Source organism: Saimiri boliviensis, chromosome 14 (genome assembly GCF_048565385.1).
Source record: "Saimiri boliviensis isolate mSaiBol1 chromosome 14, mSaiBol1.pri, whole genome shotgun sequence".
Classification (NCBI taxonomy): domain Eukaryota; kingdom Metazoa; phylum Chordata; class Mammalia; order Primates; family Cebidae; genus Saimiri; species Saimiri boliviensis.
The window spans coordinates 74463584-74484234 of record NC_133462.1 but is presented as its reverse complement, the minus strand read 5'-3'; the positions used below and the strand labels follow the sequence as shown (position 1 = coordinate 74484234).

General features: G+C 48.6%; 1 protein-coding gene across 2 annotated transcripts in view; it reads left to right on the top strand.

Annotated features, from left to right (window-relative positions):
• Positions 1-20651, top strand: part of CAPN8 (calpain 8) — a 76703-nt gene that overhangs the window by 40813 nt on the left and 15239 nt on the right. Inside the window, exons 8-14 of one of the 2 annotated variants that reach the window (XM_003930316.4) lie at positions 2008-2082; positions 2830-2990; positions 6097-6272; positions 10255-10266; positions 13123-13334; positions 15103-15139; positions 19454-19522. In XM_003930316.4, the coding sequence (XP_003930365.1) occupies positions 2008-2082; positions 2830-2990; positions 6097-6272; positions 10255-10266; positions 13123-13334; positions 15103-15139; positions 19454-19522 (742 nt within the window). The remainder of the gene's footprint in view (positions 1-2007; positions 2083-2829; positions 2991-6096; positions 6273-10254; positions 10267-13122; positions 13335-15102; positions 15140-19453; positions 19523-20651) is intronic. The other variant, XM_074385242.1, reaches the window with a different exon arrangement.

Sequence of the window (20651 nt, the reverse complement as noted above, 5' to 3'; positions counted from 1 at the left end):
ATGCAATTTGACCCTAGGAGCCCCAGGCCCCGGCCGCAGTGATGAATGAGGCAGCTGCGCTCGCTTATGCCCTGGGCAGGTTTGATCATTGACTGGAGAGACTCCTCTCGGGCAGGTCTCTCTGCTGATGAGGGGAAGCTGGTCAGAGGTGGTGATGTCCCAGGACAGCTGTGCCCTGGAATCCATGTCCGCATGGTGCAGGAGGATGGAAGGCACGGGGTGGTTTCTGTCCAGTGAGCACAGCTGGCTTGGGGGAGGCAGGCTAGTGTTGTGGAAGACTTAGAATTAGCCAGTCTCGGCCAGGTATGGTGGCTCACGCCTGTAATCCTAGCACTTTGGGACGCTGAGGTGGGTGGATCAGTTGAGGTCAGGAGTTCGAGACCAGCCTGGCCAACATAGTGAAACCCCGTCTCTACTAAAAGTACAAAAATTAGCTGGAAATTGCTTGAACCTGGGAGGCGGAGGTTGCAGTGAGCGGAGATTGTGCCACTGCATTCCAGCCTAGACTTCGTCTCAAAAAAAAAAAAATAATAATAATAATAATAAGCAGCCAGTCTCATGGACAAAGAACCACCAGAAATAAAAATGGTAACAATAATGCCTCTTCCAATAAATTCTTAATCCTTGAGTGCTGTCGGTACTCTGTCATGCCACCGGGGCTTTCGAAGGGGTCGTTGCCACATTTATTCATAGCATTGTGATGACTGCACAGAGCTGCAGTAACTCCCTTCAGGGTTGTGTCATGAAGAAACACGTGTCTCTATGGCCACGCATGAGCCTCCTGTAGGAAGGATTTTTCATTCTTGCCAGCAGCCATTTACTGAGCTATTCAAAGGGCTTGTTTGACTTTCTCTAGCAGGTGGGAGGTGGTGACTGTCAAGCTGGAGACGCAACCTGGGATATTTATATATATCAGCTGTTGGAGAACGAGGACGCTGAATCTCTAAGGCAACACCCCTAAGCTCAGTCCAGTGATTAGTGAGATTTTACTTAAAAAAAAAAAAAAAACAAAAAAAACCAAAAGTTAAAAAAGAAAAAAAAAAACAATTAGAACAATAGGTCAGATCTAGAATTCTCCAACTCCTGCCCTAATCTTTGTTTATAACAAGCACATTCTGAGATGTGGTTTTAATCAAACTAATGTTTCAATGAATTGAAGAGGCCCTGGGAACTCTCCTGCTGAGTCCTGGGGTCTTAAAACCTAGCTTGGAGGGAGAGGCTGGGCTGGAGTGTGCCCTGGCTCTTATGCTGGGAAGAGAAGGCGCTTAGGTTTTGCTGAAGATATTCAGGGCAGCATTTTTTTTAAAAAGATGGATCTTGATACTGCTCTGTTACTTGAACATCACATACATATTTCAGGAAAACGTAACTTTGTAAAGGTCAGGAAGCTGGAGATGGCCTTCGAACAATGTGCACGGATATTGCCCTAGAAAGGCCATCAGCAGGAGGTCTCACAGGGTGACGTTACTTCAGGGAAATTGCTGTAAAACTGGGCTAGATTCTCATTCTTGCAGGTGTAAGGAAGTGAACCATGTCTGTGTACCCAGAGCTGGTTAGACTCTGTCAGTATATTCAACCCAGACTCCTGGATAAGCCACAGGGACAAGTGACTAATAGGTACTGAGTGCCTGCCTTTCTTGTGACAAGAACTCATCCACGTCCTCTCCTGGGCCTCCCCGTTCCTGTGAACAGGGGCCTGGGAGTCTTAATTAGAAATGTGAAATTTGCCTAGAGAGTAAAAAATAGAGCATAATGTTTCAGTCATAACGTTCACATCACAGGTTCAAGGCCACCCTGCTAGTGCCCATGGAGTTCGTGTCCCGGGTCTGTCTGTGTCCCTTCCCTAGACAGTGTGCTCGCCCCACACTTGGCATCCTGCCTTTCTCTCTGCCTGCGGTGCTTTCGCTATTTTGTTTATGGCTCTTAGGGAGGCTTAGCTTCAGTAAACAGCTTGCCCTGTGTGTAGGGTCTCTCAGGAGTGACCACCTCTGCTTGTTTGCCCCTCAGTGCACCAGAGTGGAATCACATAGACCCCCAGCAGAGGGAAGATCTGGACAAGAAAGTTGAGGATGGAGAATTCTGGTGAGAAAGTTTTCTGCTGAAGCGCTGTGCCCTTGGTGATGGGTCCCTTTTCAGTTCTGATGTGGGTGCAGCCAGTCTCTAGGTCTTCAGGAAGGTGACATGGTTCCTGACCACGGTGAATCCATTCTTCTCCTCCTTTTGTCCTGGTATAATTCCACTTCTATACCAGCACGTCTAAAGCACTGAATTCATGATATCTGGGCCCTCAACCTGGCTTAGCTATCAGCCTGTCTTTCTCAGTTCTGCTATCTTTCCAGTGAACTGAGAGCACTGTTTCTATCTCTTTAAGCTAACATTTACCCACCATCAATATGGGATAACTTCCTTTGCTAGTGAGCTAAGGAAGATAATAAGGATATGCCTTGAATATGGTACGGCTTAGCTGGACACCACTCAGAATTAAACGGAAAGAAACCTCTTGTGAGCTTAGACTTAACCCAATCTAAAGGCAGAGGCTTTGTTCAGATGACCTCCTGGGGTCTTTTGCAGTTTACACTTCAGATGCTTTGCTTGCTTGGTGAGATATGTGAGGGGGGCTCCCTGTAAGAACCAAGAAGCTAGCAGTCGTGATGACTGTGGACTGTTGTCTCTGTGTGTTTGTATCAGTGGGCTGTAGAAAAGATCAAGCTAGCCCACGGCCCCTAGGGCCTGTGCCACGGCTCCTTCCCGTGCCAGGTATGCGTGCCTTCAATCACCTTCCCAGCCCAGCCCTCTTCACTGAGAGCCCTCTGGTGCTTTTGCCCCCAGGATGTCATTTTCAGATTTCTTGAGGCAATTCTCTCGGCTGGAGATCTGCAACCTGTCCCCGGACTCTCTGAGTAGCGAGGAGGTGCACAAATGGAACCTGGTCCTGTTCAATGGCCGCTGGACCCGGGGCTCCACAGCTGGGGGCTGTCAGAACTACTCAGGTAAGGTGAAGGGCTGCCTTGGCCCAACCTCCTCTGGCTTATCCTCCCTGAGCCGGGTCACTTTATATATTTTTTGTTGGTATTTTATGTGTCTATTTCGAGACAGGGCCTTGCTCTGTTGCCCAGGTTGGAGTATAGTGGCACCATCTCTGCTCACTGCAGCCTCCACCTCCTGGGCTCAAGTGACCCTGCCACCTCCACTCCTAAGTAGCTGGGACCACAGGCACATGCCACCATGTCTGGCTAATTAAAAAGAATTTTTTCTTTTTTTTGTAGAGACAGGATCTCACCATGTTGCCCAGGCTGGTCTAGAACTCCTAGGCTCAAGCGATCTACTCACCTTGGCCTCCCAATGTTCTAGGATTACAGCTGTGAGCCTCTGTGCCTGGCCCTATATGTTCATCTTTGGAGTCTTTGGACTTTGTTCTTTGACTCCTGGGACCCTCTGGCGGCCCTGCTTCTCCCCGGGGCTTGGAGGCCAGGGTTGGGAGGGTGGGCGGTAGCTCTGCAGCTGCTCAGCTGAGGCCTGAACGGTGTGTTCAAACCATCCCTGCTTCACCCACTCCCCCTGCCTTAAAGGACATGCTTACCACACTAACCCCGCTCTTGGCACCTCACGCTAAGGCCTCCTGTTTTTCCCTTGGGCTTTCACCCCTTCCTGCCTGCTCCCCCTACCCAGTTGGCTAACAGTAATCCCGCTGAGCTCTGGGACAGAGTGGCTGATGGTGCGCTGGGGGAACACGGTGCAGCATCTGCCTTTTCAATAGACTGCATCCATGAGAGCCCGTTTCACTGTGCGTTTGTGCCTGAGTTGGTGGTGGAGGAGCAAAGACAGCGTGGGCCATGATGGCCACACACAGGGCATGCGTGTCACGGGAACTCAATCCCTGGTGGAGACAGTCTGGTGCAAAGCATGGCCTCTGCACTAACTTTGGGTCCTCATCTGATGAAAGGCAGGAGGCTTTCCTGGCTCGCAGATCACTAATGTGTCCCTGTGTAGGCTCCTCCTAGGATGAATCAGCTGAGGCAGCACCTGATGAAGAAACTCGGGAAAACTGCCCCACATCTCTAAGGAGAAATGAAGACAAACAAAACCTGCTCTCTCTGCTTTTCACCTCCCGCTCCCCATGCTCCCTGCCTGGTTTGCTATTGATGTGTTGATTGACTTTAGACTGTATGCGTATGGGGCAGGGCCAGTCACTTTCTTCTCATGACAGAGCTCACTGCAGGGCTGTGCTCACTGCTAGGGAAGCAGCCTTAGAATAAACCCCACCTGGGTGCAGTGCTGGGTCTTGACAAGTTCTCTCTTCTTTCATCACCCATCCAACCCAAAGCTCTCAGTTCAGGCAGCTGTGACCAGAGTGCAGATCAGAGAGGAAGGAGTGGGGGTCCACATCCTGCCCTCGTTGCTTGATTTGACATCTCAGAGACCCTGGGAAGGGCGTTTCCCTCTTCTGAGCTTCCGTTTCCTAATCCTCCAGATGGGGTTCGACCTCCCAACCTTGCCGGGTCACAGTGAGCGTTGGAACAGGGTGTGTAGGGAAGCACTTTGTGAGCTGTGTAGGGTGATATAAATGGGATGTATTATTTTTATGGCCCATTCTCTTTCTCCAGTACTGTTAAGGAGTAAACAAAAAATGTAGGGATTGCAGTAATGTTGCATTTAGGAGAAATTAAAATATGCTCACCATTAGCAAGCTCTTAGAAAATGTGTAGGAAATTTGCATGGATCATTGTGGGAGCTCAGAACTGTAGGGGGTGCCCAAGGTATCTGCATGCACCAAATCACACTCCCATCTGTGCCACCAAGTAGCTGTCAGGAAGAGATGGATTGTTCCTGCCCTTTGGTAATGATGGAAATACAGGTGATTACAGATTTTTTTTTCTGTCTCCTCTGGAATCCACAGATATCTGGCCTTAAAATCCACACACGTGTGCCCTAATACAAAAACAAAAATGAAGTGGGGATTCCGGGAGGGTGGAATTAAGTAAGTAATCCTACTGTAAAGACAAATGACCATCAATGGCTCTTGGTCACCTGTGAATGCCTTGTAATTTGTCAAGTTAGACTCTTCTTCAAAGGACATGAGAAAAAGTCCCAGGCCCTTCCACTTCTTTTTTCCTCCAAGACACATCATCATTGAAATTCTTGAGGCCCTAGTGTGGAGACACCTGTCAGGCATGGCTTCTGCAATTATGCCCTGCCACTGGACTCTGCCATAGACTTGCTGCGTGTCCTTGGATGATCATTTTGACCTCTCTGTGTCTTGGCTTGTGTAGTTACTATTATGAGAGATTTTTAAAAAGCCATCTTTGAAATGAAGGAGTTTTTTCAATAGCCATAGGTGATGTAGCAGGACTGCTTCTTAATTGCCAATTGTGATTCCTCATGCATTATTAAATGTCTTTCTCTTGAAGGAAGTGTGTCTCGTCAGTGGACTACAACCCTGAAGCCATCCTGTGAGGCCCCTGGGGTGATGGACAGCAGATTAGTTTTCAGGGGTACCTCAGGCTGTGCTCTGCAGCTGGGGCCCTCTCAGAGGGAGAACGGGTGTCAATCAGATGGCAAGAGCAGGCGTCTTTATAGTGTCAGGCAGAGACCTCCTTGGTAGCTAGTCTCTTCTGGGACTTTCTCCTCTTCTGTCCTGGGGACATGCTTTTTACCCAGAGATCTTCCTTCCTCCAGAAGGTGGGTTTGCCTTCACAGGTCCAGTGCTGAGAGCAAGGTGATGTTAACTGTTTCCCCAGGAAGCCTTGGAGGCAGTGCCGCCCAATGGAGCCCTTGGATCAGGGGATCCTGAATATTAATCCTACTGTAAAAAAAAAAGTGATCAGTCAAGCACTGCTGGGCTCCTGGTTGATCAAATGGACAAGCAGACATTTCCAAAGGCGATGGGATGTGTCTGTGTGTGCCTGGATGCCTAGGGAGGTGGGAGGAAATGCCTGACCACCTTGCAAAGAACACGTTCTGAGCCCTGCTTACTTGGCACAGTTTGGACAGAGCTGTGCATTCATTAGGATGATCAAGGTTCTTCCCTTTTACTTTATTCTTCTTCATCTCCTCACCTGCTACATGGGGAACCACCATTACCTGGGTGACTTCCAGCCACCTACTGGACCAATCCCCAGTTCAAAATCCATTTGGATGAAGTGGATGAGGACCAGGAGGAGAGCATCGGTGAACCCTGCTGTACGGTGTTGCTGGGTCTGATGCAGAAAAATCGCAGGCGACAGAAGAGGATGGGACAGGGCATGCTTAGCATCGGCTATGCCGTCTACCAGGTACTGCTGGGCTGGGTTTGTCCTTCATTACACACGATGTTTTGGGGCTGAATATCTGATCTTGGCCAGTCATCACAGCACATTTTTCGTATTGATGGAGTATTTCTAATCAAGAAGTGTTCTTACTCCCCTATATACCTCTCCCAATGGCCTTACTGAGGCCTGATGCCACAATTAGAAATTCATTCCTATGGCTAAGTCTCTGCTGTTAACATTGAGATGTGTAATACGTTAACCTTTGCCTGTACGTGTGTTCATTAGACTCCTTTCCAAGTACAGGCTTCCCCAGAGCCAAGAGCCAAGAACATGGTGGGGCATAAGGCACTTGAGGTGACACGAGGAGGAGAAGGGGCATCACTGAGTCAGGGAAGGAAGCTGGATATGGAAGCCAAAGACAACCCTTCCCTGGGAGGCCTTGAGACACTTGGAGCACACAGGGCCTGAGCCAGGGTGATGGAAACCACGTGCCTGCTTTCAGTTTTGGTGTCTCTGGACTCAGGAGCACAGCCGGCTCTGGGCTCACGCTGCAGTCCCTGGCTCAATGTGCCAGTTTGCCTGGCAGCCATCCCTCTACAGACTTACAGCCTCACAGATATGTTAAAGCAAGACCTTTGTGTCTTAACAAGTCTAGCCAGAAACAAATTGGAATTCACTTTTTTATACAGGCAAAGACTCCTTATAACAAATTCCAGAGGGGCTCATGGTGGTTGTTTTTAAACCAATTTTGTTAAAAGAATTTCCTGGGAAAAATACAATTCTAATCAGGAAGACCAAGAGCTGGCCAGAGGCCCAATATCTCAGTATAAATTAATGTATGAAAAAAATATTGTAATAAGAAACCAGTAAGGAAATAGTACAATTTTCAAGATTCTATCCATAATCCGCCTCCAATATATTTCTCATATTCTGGAACTTAGGGCTTTAGAGTTTAGGGTGTATGTATGTATGCCTGCACCTCCACGAGCATGTGAGTATATTTTATGCTGACGAATGGGTGTTGGAAAATAATTGCTAATTGATGGCAGGTGAAAGGAATTGCAAATAAAGAAGTTCCTATTCTACTCCAGTTTAGGTCTTTCATCTCCACCTAGAATGTAAGTAGTACGAAGCCAGACTCTCTTTGCAGAGCTAAAAATCTGATTTGGCATTTAGTATATGCACATGAATTCGACAAACTTTAATGAGCACCTATTTTTTTTTTTTTTTTTTTTTTTTTTTTGAGACGGAGTTTCGCTCTTGTTACCCAGGCTGGAGTGCAATGGCACGATCTCGGCTCACCGCAACCTCCGCCTCCTGGGTTCAGGCAATTCTCCTGCCTCAGCCTCCTGAGTAGCTGGGATTACAGGCACGCGCCACCACGCCCAGCTAGTTTTTTGTATTTTTAGTAGAGACGGGGTTTCACCTTGTTGACCGGGATGGTCCCGATCTCTCGACCTCGTGATCCACCCGTCTCGGCCTCCCAAAGTGCTGGGATTACAGGCTTGAGCCACCGCGCCCGGCCAATGAGCACCTATTATGTGCCAGATGCTGTGCTGAAAGTTGAGGACATGGAGGAATATACTGTCCTCGAGGTGCTCACAATCTGAAGTGGAAAGTCAGATGCACACTCAACTGGCAACAGAGAAAGTCAGATTTACTGTAATGGGGACCAGACACAATTGGGTTGGGGTCACTTCAGCTTCCTAGAGGAGGAGATTTTGATGAGAACTTTGAAAGATGAGCTGGATTTCAAGGGAGAGCATTCCAGCCAGAAGGACATTTCTTGAGAGTTGATAGTAGGTGGGCATGACTACTGAGTGGGCTCCTCAGTTCTTCATCCATCAGTCCTACTTTTTTTTTTTTTGAGACAGAGTCTCACTCTGTCCCCCAGGCTAAAGTGCAGTGGTGTGATCTCAGCTCACTGAAACCTTCATCTCCTCGGTTCAAGCGATTCTCCTGCCTCAGCCTCTTGAGTAGCTGGGATTACAGGCATGCGCCACCACGTCCAGTTAATTTTTGCATTTTTAGTAGAGAAGGGGTTTCACCCATGCTGGCCAGGCTGGTCTCAAACTCCTGACCTCAGGTGATCTGTCCGCCTCGGTCTCCCAAAGTGCTGGTATTACAGGCATGAGCCACTGGGCCCAGCCAGGCCTACGTTATATAACCAGACCAACAAAGCTTTCTTTCAAAAGGACTGAAATAGCTTTGTGTGGCATGACATTTGCACTCATAAATAATATATAAAGCATATCAGTTTTCAGTCATCAAATTACAGCTACTTATAAAATATTCCAGTGTATGTGATCTGTGGTCCTTCTTCATATGGCCACAGGCATATAATTTAGAGCATGACATCCGTAAGTGAAGGCAGTTTAGAAGTCAGGTGAAGAGGGTATCGGAGTAGCTGGTTACGGGAGTAGCTGGAGTTGCAGGGGTGGGTGCCATATTCTTATTGCTATATCTCCCTCCTCTTGCTTTAAGGGAGTTTGGATTGAGGTTGAAAAACTGCCACTCACTGAGAACAGTCAGGCTCCTCTAAAGGCTGAAGAGCCCGCCTTGTGTGGCCTCCCCTCTCTCCCCTGTGTCTTCCTGTGGTGATGACAGCTCCTGCAGGGCCAGCCTGTTATTTGCAGTCAGGATCCTGCATTTCAAAGATGACCGTTTCTTTCCATCCACCCGTGGGCAGTGGCTAAGGCCTGCCCCCTTACCTTGCTGCTCTGGATTTGTGCCACCAAGAGGCCCCACCTGCCTGGCTCGGTCCCTGCCGGGTGATCTCGGCAGGGTGGATCTTGAGCATATTGATGGGAGTGGAGGTGGTCGAGTGGTTTATGGAAAGATGGCCAACATGGTGAGGAAAGCCCCTGCCAGGGGTGTGTAAAGGCTGTGGGGCCGGGAGCTGAGAGGAAGATACTTGTGAGGCCTCACCATGGGTGATTTTGGTTTTATACTCAAAATTAGAGGAATGGCCGTGACCTTGGACTCTTCTACCTCTGGTGCCAATGACAGATGAGGGCTCCAGAAGTGAGCCTGCCAGTGGCTCCAAATTTTCCCGAATGTTGTCGTTTCTCAGAGTTGTAGGCAGTTGGCCATAGACTTAAGCCACAAACAATGGCTATCCTGGTCTTCTGGCCAAAAGGGCCCATGTGGAAGAGAAAAAGGATGGAAAGGGACAAAGTAGGGGGTTTGAATCCTTTTCTCTAGCCTGGCATAGGAACCCCAGGCATGGGGAGGCTCTAACTCTGAATGTGAGAGCTACTGTCTTATGGGAGTCAACACTTCCATTTGCATATAATAGAGCCCAGCTCAAGCTGGGCTAGCGAAAAGTATGTACCAGCTGATGAGACCAAAGCAAGGGGAGGAGATGGATGCTTGGGACTTGGGACTTGGTGGCTGCCAGGATTCTTTCTCTCTGCCTCTCCTCTCTAGTGCTGATGACATTGTGCTAGTCCAGATATCTTCATTCCCTAATATCACCGGCATTAAGAAAGGACCCCCTTCTGTTAGTTCCAATTCAGAAATCCCAGAGAAGTCAGTCTCTGATGGGCTCAGCTTGGGTCATGTGCCTGTTCTCGGCCCATTTCACCACAGCCAAGGGCAGAATAAATTATGGCTCAGGTCAAGTGAGATTCCCCCACTCTGGTCAAGCTCTTGGTCTGAGATGCCAAGTCCGGAAGTCTCTAAGAAGAGATTAGCTCTCATTGAAACCCCAAGGCTATTACTCCTGAAGAATTTGAGATCTTGGTAGATTCTATAACTAGAAAAGTAAGAAAGAAGAACCTGGGCCCCCACCAGATTTCTAGGATCCTGTTTACAGATGACCTGGAAATTCGTCAATTATGTTCCAGTTTCAGAAATGCTGACCGGTTTCTCACTTGAGCACAAACATCTCCCTCAGTGGCCTGGGACTGCACAGTCTGTTTGCAAGGCATGGGGAGGGAGGAAAAAGGGCCGAAGGAGGACCTTGGAGCTCTCAGGTGACCTGCTCTTTTCTTCTGCCCCACAGGTTCCCAAGGAGGTATGTGAGCACCGACAGATTTCTTCCTTTGGTAAGAAGTCGCTTGGCTGCCTTCAAGATGGGCAGCCAGCAGCATCTTTCCTGTGATAGAAGCTGTGGCTTCTCACATGATCCAGTCATGAATCAAACCACACGAGTAGGCTGGTAGCTCTGAGAGTGGGTAAGGACCATCGCAAGTCCCATCTGTCAGGCCCTCATGGAAGGAACAGTGGTGACTTTTCCCCCATGTCCCTGGTGGTCTGAACAATGCGATTCCAATGGGAAGCCAGGCTTGAGAACCAGTGTTCTATCCGGCTTCCTCCAGCTGGAGTCAGTTGCACTAATTATGGAGAGGTGTGTCCTCCCTGCTGCAGCTTTCCCCCAGTTCTTCTGGGTTTTCAAGCTTGGCTGGCCATGAAGCATGTGCCAACAAAGTCCAGTTCATCAGCTCTAGTGTATGCCTTGGTCCAAGTCTGCAGACTGCTTGCTGGTCCACCCGCCCTTGGCTCACAAGTGCATGTTACTGATTACAGAGGGAACAGACAAGGAGGTGACTGATTTAGAGCAAATGCCTCTTACTGATGCAGGACAGGTGAGCCCCCAAATTGGGGCTTAGCCTGGGGGGGTTCTTGGCTTCAACTAGGAAAAAATTCGAGGACCGGCCAGTGGTATTTGACAGCAACTTTTATCGAAGTGGCAGTGTACTGCAGCAGCAGAGGTGCTTGCAGAGGAGGGCTACCTCATAGCCAGTGAGCCCAGAGTAGCCACTGGGAGGCAGTTCCACAGCCATATTCATACCAACTTTTAATTATATGCAAATTAGGGGGCAGATTATGCAGAAATTTCTAGAAAAAGAGTGTTAACATCTGGGTTGTCAGGTTGTCGCCATGGAAAAGGGCAGGAGCATTGGGATGTTGCCATGGCAGCAGTAAACTGATACGGCACACTGGGGTGGGTATGTCTTACAGAGAGGGGCTTTCACCTTTACTTGTTTCTGCTAATGTTCCATCTGGTCCAGCGTCCTGCTGGGAGTGGAGTCCCACCTCCTACCTCATTACTACTAGAAAATAAAGCCAAAGCTAAGTTAAGTCTGGGTGATGGTAGTTCCCATCAGAAATACCCCATTTATATGAGTGAGAGGTGACATGCCACACATTGGAGCTTTCTCCAGCAGCAGCTCACAGTGCCCTCAATGTGTCACCCTGGATCCTGTGCTCTGCAAGTCTGGGGGCCTTCAGGACAACGGTGGTCAAACTTAGAATGTGCTTCTGAATCCCTTAGAGGGCTTGTTAAAGCACAGATTTTTGGGCCCCACTCCTGGAGTTTCTGATTCTTTCTGTCTAGGGTGGGGCCTGCATTCTAACAAGTTACACTGGGGTGCTCCTGCTGATCCTGACCTCATACTGAGAACCACCCTTAGTTAAACCTGCCCAGGCTCCATCCTGTCTCTTTGAGCTGAGTTATGTCAAGGGCAGATGTGGAGCCAGGGACCCTGTGGCACCTGCTTACTTGGGGCGCCTGGCGGGACAGTCTTACCCAGGTTCTGCCTCACTGTCCTCCAGTTCCTACTCTGGCCTCCCAAACAGGACTTCTCCAAACTGCTCCACCCCTGGATTTTTGCTGGAACTGTTTGCCCCTTTCCCAACTCAAAGCAAATTAGAGTTGCTTCCCTACTTCATGTCTCTGAGTGTCCTGTCTCCTGAGTGCCTCCTCCTGCCAGTGGCCTGTCTCCTTTCCTTGCTACCATCAGGGATGGCAAGAATTCCCTTTATCTCATGACATGCAGGCCTTGGGCATGTCCTCTCTGGCCACATCTCCAGCCTTCTCCTGCCCAGAGTGTAAGCATTTTTAGGGAGAATCTCGAGGACTGTGGCCACCCTAGTGGCGAGGTCACTGGGGACTGCCCGGGGCTCTATGTGGAGTCCCGGCTAGGTTAGTGGGGACAGGTGGCCTGCTTCCTTCTTTGCTTAGCAGATCTGTGGTCCAAAGAGGGTCTGATGACCACGAGTGAACACTGTCCACTCTGGGGTGGACATTCTAGTTCCAGGTCACTCAAGTTACAGCCCTTGTATCAGCACCTGGCCTCTGTCACAGGCATTTTGATGAAGATTGATTGTAAAGACACAGTGCTGTGGGGAGGCTTAATTACAGTAATAATCATGTTGGCACCTGTGTTTTGGAAGCACTCTGTAGTCACTAATTAGCCCGTGTCATGCACCAACAGCCTCCCACCTCCCCACAACAAATGAATGGGTCATGGCGAGCCCTGTCACCTGTCGAGGAGAGTCAAGGCCCTGAGGAGGCCAGGGAACCCTGGACTAGGCCTAGCTGTGGCCACCCCTTCTGCCTGCCTCTTTTAGAGCTGCCTCCCCAGCTCCCAGCATGACCTTCCTACTCTCTTTCAGAGCAGTTTTCCCAGACAGTCAAAGGTGAGCAAGTTTTTCTGGCAGCTTTTGCCTGAGGACTAGGATTTAAGCTCTTTTCTCCAGCCTTGGGCCTGTACTGGGAAGGTCAATGCCACACTCCCAGGGACAGCGGCAGAATAAAAGCGTCTGTTGGATTCAAGGGGAAAATATCCAGAGAGAAGCTGAGTGCACACTAGAGACACTGCTGCTCAACCTTCGTTTAACTGGGGAGGCCCAGAGGTCAAGGTCAGACAGTCAAGATCAATGCCTCAAATGGGGCCTGGGACCCAGACGGCACTCAAAATACGCTTGATTGACATACAGTGAGTTCACAACAGAATCGGTGGCCTCCTCATTCTTAGTGCAATGGCAAAAATCAATAATTCCTAAATCGGCATGATAAAGCTGAACTCTCGGGCTCTCTTCTTCCAGGATTTAACAAGAAATGGACTCTGCCTGTTGTTTTGTGCAGCTGGAGAGTCACACGGATGCACATCTGGGCCGGGATTTCTTCCTTCGCTACCAGCCCTCAGCCCGCACCAGCACCTACGTCAACCTGCGGGAGGTTTCGGGCCGGGCCCGGCTGCCCCCTGGGGAGTACCTGGTGGTGCCATCCACTTTCGAGCCCTTCAAAGACGGCGAGTTCTGCTTGAGAGTGTTCTCAGAGAAGAAGGCCCGGGGCCTGTGCGTCCCCTTCCCTCCATGGTGGGGAACGGTTGTCTGGGCCCATGACAGGAAATGGCCCCATGCAGGTGTAGGACCCACCCCAGCTCCCAGTCCGTGTTCCCAGAAGAAAAGTGTAAGACACCACAAGGCCAAAGGGCTCTTCACTGGGTGTCCCCGCTCCTACCCCTCCGCCTTGCTCTATAGGTCAAGGAGAGAAAGGGCACCAGAGACCAGCAGCAGCCTGGACTGGGGCTCCCACCGTGCAGGAGGAGCATGTGAGGCCCCGAGACTGGGACCTGGATCAGAGCACCCCTCCCCTCTCACACACGCCCATAGACACACCACACAGACAAACACATGCGCACCGCATGCCACAGACACACACCACCTACCACACACATACACCACACATATGCATACCACATACATGCTACACACATACACACACCATAGGCCACACAAATGTGCACCACAGGCCACACATATATACCACACACATACATACCACACACACATACACCACTCACACACCATGTATATACACACCACACACACGCCCTGCATACATTTACACTTCATGCCACATATATACACCACACACACATACATAGCACACACACTCTCCACACACACATATATGCCACACATGCTCCACTCACACACATCATGTACACACCACACACATATACTTATCACCCATACCACCTATGCACATATACATACCACAAACCACACATCTACACCACACACATACTCCAGTCACATATACCACATATACACCACACATACCATGCACACAGACCACACATGCACACCACACAGCATACAAGTACACCACACACACACCACACATACACACCATACACACCACACAACATGCACACATCAGGTATACACCACATGTACACACCACGTACATACAACATACCATGATACACACACATCATGTACACACACTACACACCAGTCATACACTATACGCTATACACATGCCACTTATACCATATACACATCATGCACATGCGTACGCCATATACCACACACACATGAACACCATGTATCACACACATCACATTCTACACACACCATATACACTACACTTACACACCACACATATATAGCATAAACACGACACTTATACCACACACATAGCCTGCATACTACAAACACATGCATACCACATATTACATACCACACACCATTGCACACACCACACACATTACACATCTTACAGTACACACACAGTACACCCCTCACACACACCATGTATATACTACACACACTCCACACAATCATACAGCACACACTCATACCACATATGCACTATACACGTACCATTCACACACACCATGTACATATGATACACACACACATCACAGCACACACAACATCTATCCATACCTGCAAGGGCTGTGGGGTTGCTGGCTCAGTCCCCAGAGGACATTTAAACAGGGATCACTCTTCTGGGAATTCTCTCCCTACCTTACCCCAGTTACCACTCTTCTCCTTGGGAGTGATCCATCAAGGGTGAACATTCTAGAATCCTTGAATGGCCAATTGCACTTGGAAGCTCTCATCTCTGATGAAAAACTCAGGGTGGGGTGGAGGTTGAGGCAGCGAGGGGTAGAGATTCTGGTTAAATATTCTGTTTATGCAGTTTTTAGTAGGAAATTAAGTCTAGGGTGCAAGGTCAATCTCTCAGGACAGCCAAAGTCTTCCTAAAGGAACCCAGCCATTAGTTGTACTTTTTACTTATGTTTGGTTTATTTCTTTCTTTGTATTTCAGAGAAGTTGGGGATGTGGTAGCTGGAAACCCACATGAGGTATTCAATCTTTTTGTATGCCAAACTCTGACATTCCTCAGAATTCTTTGTGTATTAAGGATGGTAACTTCTTATTAGTTCGGGTCACAACATTTTCTAGTTCCTGTCTCTTCCTGATGAAGATGAGACAGAAGTAGCGCTGGAACCCATGCTCTGTAATGTATCCTTATCTCCTGGGGGAGGTCTTAGCATCATCTTCCACGTTTGATAAGCAGGACTCATAGACAGAGCACCACTGTGCCTCAGTTGTTCTGTGCAGGATAGAGCAGTCCATGGGAGAATAGATCCAGCCTCCTGCTCTTGGACTGACCTCCAATCTTTTGGAGGACAAATGATGAAAGTATATGAGAAAGATGAAGAAAATAACGTGCTGGAAACCCATCTGAACTTGAGTATGTGTAGTCCAAGGGGTGCTGGGGGAGTGCCTAGTCTGGGAAGGCCCCATGGAGGAGGTAAGTTCTGAGCAGACTTTGGAGGAAGAAATATGTGGGGTTTGAGATGTGGGTTCACCGCCTCACTTCCTTTATCCCTCACTGTGTCTTCAATGTACTTTCCTTGCCCTCAGATGATGGGTGTGGCGGATGTTGGGTATGTTGGGTGCCACTGCTCCCTGAGGGCCATGCTGTGTCTGTGGCCTGGGGTGGAGGAGGACCACCTTCATGAGGGCAGAGGCCCAGCTTCCACCCCTCTGTTCAGTCTACCCAACAGCACTGACGTGTCTCTGGTTGCAGATGCCACATGGAGTGCCCCCAGGTGCTGGGCTTGGCATCTTTGGCTGAATGGATGTGGGGGCAGACATATTCTGTGACTTGACACGTGTCAAATTTACAAGCTTGTTTTTCTGCCGACGCATGAGATGGTGCCAAATAAGAATCCATCTTGCCCTGGGGTTTTGTGGTGTGAGTTTATCAGATAGAAAATGCATGCCCCATGTCTGTTTTTTTAAGATTCCAGTTAGTTTCTAAACTGGTGTGACTGCTTCCATGGGCACTATAGTTCAGCCAGTGGTCAACAGCGCCCCCTGCCTGAAGTCGGTGGCAATTACTGGCGCCAGAGACCGTTTCTGTGCTTGTGGTTCTTGGCAATCTGAGCTGGGTAGAATTTTCCCTCCTACCCCTCGACTCAGTTGCTGATGCCAGCTCAGCCTTCTCACTGTCCCCAGGAGGATTTATCACTCATGGTGGCATATCTTATTGTGGGTCCCAGGTATATTAGAAAGGCTTCAGTTTTCCAGTGTAGAGTATGGAGCTGAGCCTGAATTCAGGTGCTGAGAATTATCCTCTCTCATTTTTTTTTGGTGGGGAGGGTAGGATTCTGCTAAATAGACTGAAATGGATGCTAAGCCCCTCTTGCACCAGGTTGGCAGGAGTTTCATCCTAGTCACTACCGGGGCTTTCGATCTCCACATCCCATGATATTGGGATTTTCTAAAGCCCCCAAGCAACAGGGAGTCCACAGTTCTGGTCATGGGTCCACATTGATCAGCTCACAGGTTTCTTTATGACTGACAGCTCTTGGACTTCTGTGGTCAGCATGAGGCCTGGAATCTTCGGTGAACTGGAGTCCCCAGGCCAGTCTTCTGAGGTACTAGGGCATGGCTATGGAGTCATTCAAGGGTTCCCATATCCCAAGATCCTATGGACTTTCAATGTCTTCTTGGTCTCAGGGAAACCCTGATTTTTCTTTTTAGGGCACCACTGTGCTGTGACTGACACACACACACACACATACATACACACATACACACACACACACACACACACACACACACACACACACACCCCACCCCACCCCACTCAGATAATGTCCTCAGGGGATGCAGGACTTTACAGAAGACAAGAAGAGCTATTGCTTTCAGGAACTTCCATTTTCCTCGTTGCTCAAGTCACAGACAGTTGGACATTCAAAGAGCATAATCAGGGCCGGGCGCGGTGGCTCAAGCCTGTAATCCCAGCACTTTGGGAGGCCGAGGCGGGTGGATCACAAGGTCGAGAGATCGAGACCATCCTGGTCAACATGGTGAAACCCCGTCTCTACTAAAAATACAAAAAAATTAGCTGGGCATGGTGGCGCGTGCCTGTAATCCCAGCTACTCAGGAGGCTGAGGCAGGAGAATTGCCTGAGCCCAGGAGGCGGAGGTTGCGGTGAGCCGAGATCGCGCCATTGCACTCCAGCCTGGGTAACAAGAGCGAAACTCCGTCTCAAAAAAAAAAAAAAAACAAAAAAAAAAAAACACAAAAAAACAAAGAGCATAATCACCTGCTCTGAATGAGGGAAGGAGAAATTACAGGGTGAATAAACACACTCTTGGAATTTAGCCGTGTTCACTTTGAGCAGGGTTGTAAAGACACTGCCAACATGTGATATAAGGAATAACAGGAAGAACACAATTCCTTGCTTTTGCCATGCTGCCATACCGTTTGCAAAATGTTTTCATAGAGATTGTATCAGAGAAATAGAAAATTCCACTATAATAAGTTCCTTGAGAACAAAAACTATGCCTTGTTCACCATTGCATTCAGACACGGGTTCTGAACGGTTCCCACCATGTGCCAGGTGTTCGGTAAATCTTTTTTTTGAATGAACAAATTGCGAAGCACCACATTTGCAACCATATACACACGTTCTCCTCATTCCCAGCATCCAAACATTCCCTTGTGTGCAATGATAGCCCCTAGAGACGGGGTGCCTGCTATGTACCTGTGTGTGTCCATATCCATATACTGTTTTGTTGTTTTTTATATGTAATTTTGTGCTTTTCCCCCAGCATACTAGAATATTACTCCATGTCCGGAATTTATGGACATCCCACAAGATTTTGGTATACTGTATTACATGAATGATATGTTTTTTTTCCTACAAAACCACTTTAAAGTCATAGATGTGTGATGAGATAGATGTGTTTATCATTTTTTTTCTAAAACTCTAGATGCATCTTTAGATTTTCACATCTTCTATGTAAACAGCATGGTAGGCATTAATATCCTCACAGGGAAGTCATGAATATTAAATGAAATAATCCATGCAAAGTACCTGGCAGGTAGTAAGCACTCAACAAAGACAAGCATTATTATTACAGTCGATATCCTCATGAGCACAGCACCATCAGGCCATACTGGGCTGTTCGTATTCATCTTAGTGACAGTTTTGGAAGAAACTGACCCAGCTTTCCGAAAACTTCATGTCATCTGGAAAGCTGTCACTTTTCCGTTCTGTCTGGTGGTGACAGTGGGCATTGTTCAATTTTGGGCAAAGCCCATTGTCACATCAGAAAGTCTCTGGGCAGAAGCATTCATATAACAGTTTGTAATTTCCAAAGGACTTTGACCCACATTAGCTCTCATTTGATTCTCAAAATGGCCCCATGAAAATGGTCTGGTTAAATCCACATCAGAGTGGAGGCCACAGATGTCCAGAGCCCCGAGATGGTGTTGAGTAAGGGGCCAGTCTGCTCTGTGAACTCCAGTCTCCTGGGTTCTAGTTCTGCTCTTTTTACTAGGCCGTGTTCTCAACTACTTTTGAAATCATGTTGCTTGCTCATTGAGAATCTGATGAAAGCTAAGAATTTTTTTTTTTCTTTTTTTTTTTTTCTGAGAAGAGGTCTCACTCTGTCACCCAGGCTGGAGTACAGTGGCACAATCTTGGCTCACTGTGGCCCCAACCTCCTGGGCTCAAGCAACCTTCCTGCCTCAGCCCCCTAAGTAGATGTAGGACTACAGGTGTGTGCCACTACACCCAACTAATTCTTGTATTTTTTGTAGAAATAGGGTTTCACCGTGTTGCCCAAGCTAGTGTCAAACTCCTGGGCTCACGTGGCCTGCCCGCCTCAGCCTCCCAAAGTATTAGGATTTCAGGTGTGAGCCACCACACCCGGCCAAAAATGCATTTAAATGTGACCCCAAGTTTTCATGCCATTTTTGGAGTTCACAGACTCCCTGGAAAATTATCAGTGATTCCCTCGGGAGCGCATAGATTCAGACCAAGATTTTCTGGTGTCAGCATCATTTTCTGAAAGTGGTTCAGTTGTAAACAGAAATTCAGGGTTGGTGGGGCTCACTCCCCCAAATCACTTAGAGAGGAAACTGCTAGGCCCCAGTGCTGCCAACCTGCTCATCCCTGCTGGACTGTAAGCTCCCTGGGGCCAGGACCTTGGATATCTCTGGGTTTAACACCACATGCCCCCACTTAGCCCAAAGCCTGGCACACAGTAGGTGCATCATAGACACTGATGGATAAAGGAATGGATTTTAAATCTTCGTCTTTCATTCTCCTTGATGGTTCCCATTTTAACTTTGCAAATGTCCTTCCTTTTAGCCGCATCCCAGTGAGGTGGATCTGGAAGATGGCCAGTTCAAGAGCCTGTTCGAGAAGCTGGCAGGGAAGGTGAGTGGAGGGCAGACATGGCTTCCCAGGTGGGCAGGAGAATGTGCAAGAATGCTCAGGTCACTTCAATCATTATTCCCTGAGGTCTTTAGGAGTAAAAAGGATGAGACTGCAGGTCTCAGGGGCTCCCAGCTTCTGTGTCCATCACCATCCTGTCTTAAGATTAAGGACCTTTCCTGCATCGCTGGGGAATTGGTCCTAATGTCACTTACCTGGCTGTGTTGACCGACTCTTGAGAAAATAGAACAGCCAGATCTCCAGGTCCTGCCAAAAGGCTTTCTGTTTGCAAATTGGCCTTGTCAGATCGGGATCTCTCACTAAAAAGCAGGGATGGCAAAACCTTTCCAAATCGAGATCCTTCAGTGGGGGATTGCCCAGCCGAAGTGGAAGGCAGCTCGGCTAGCCTGGCCTGGGATCGGGGTGCGGGACTGGCCCTGTTCCCTGTCACTCTCATGCAGCCCTGCCCGCCCTCCGGGAGCCCAGCGGCCTGAGGAATCCAGGCTTTGCCTGGACGTGAATGTAACATGGGCACTTGGAGCAGAGAAAGCAGCAGCCCCTGGTCCTTCTCGCCCGCCCTGGCTTAAGTTTACTTTGGTAGCAGCCCTGTGGGGGCCATAAGTCAAAGATAGCCGGGACTTGAAATGTCAAAACCGGCCCCATAAATACAGCGAATGTGTTGCTCTCTGGAGGATAATGAAGTGTGCGGAAAGGACCCTGGAGTGGAAAAAACAATGGTCTCCACCGCCCAGGGAAGCTCAGGGCGACTTAAAGATAGAATAGAAGAAAAGGCATCAGAATCCCTCGCAGGAAATAAAACCTGGGAACAGTTCCTTTGCAAAGCCATTGAATAAAACCCTTGCAAAGATGTGCCAATTTATGTTTTAGATGGATTCGCAGGTCAGTATTTTTGCTAACAAAACCTTGTTTCCTTAGCTGCCAAGGGGCTATATTTTATTAAGACCATCAAGAAAGATGAAAGGAAAAGCTCGTATTTGCGTAGTTCTTCATGCATCTCGTCTTGCTTTTCTGTCTGGCTGTGTGGGGAGGTACTGGTCACTCTCCTTGCTCTGCGGGTAAAGTGACCTGCACAGAGAGATTGAGGAGCTGGCTGAAGGCACAAGTCCTCATA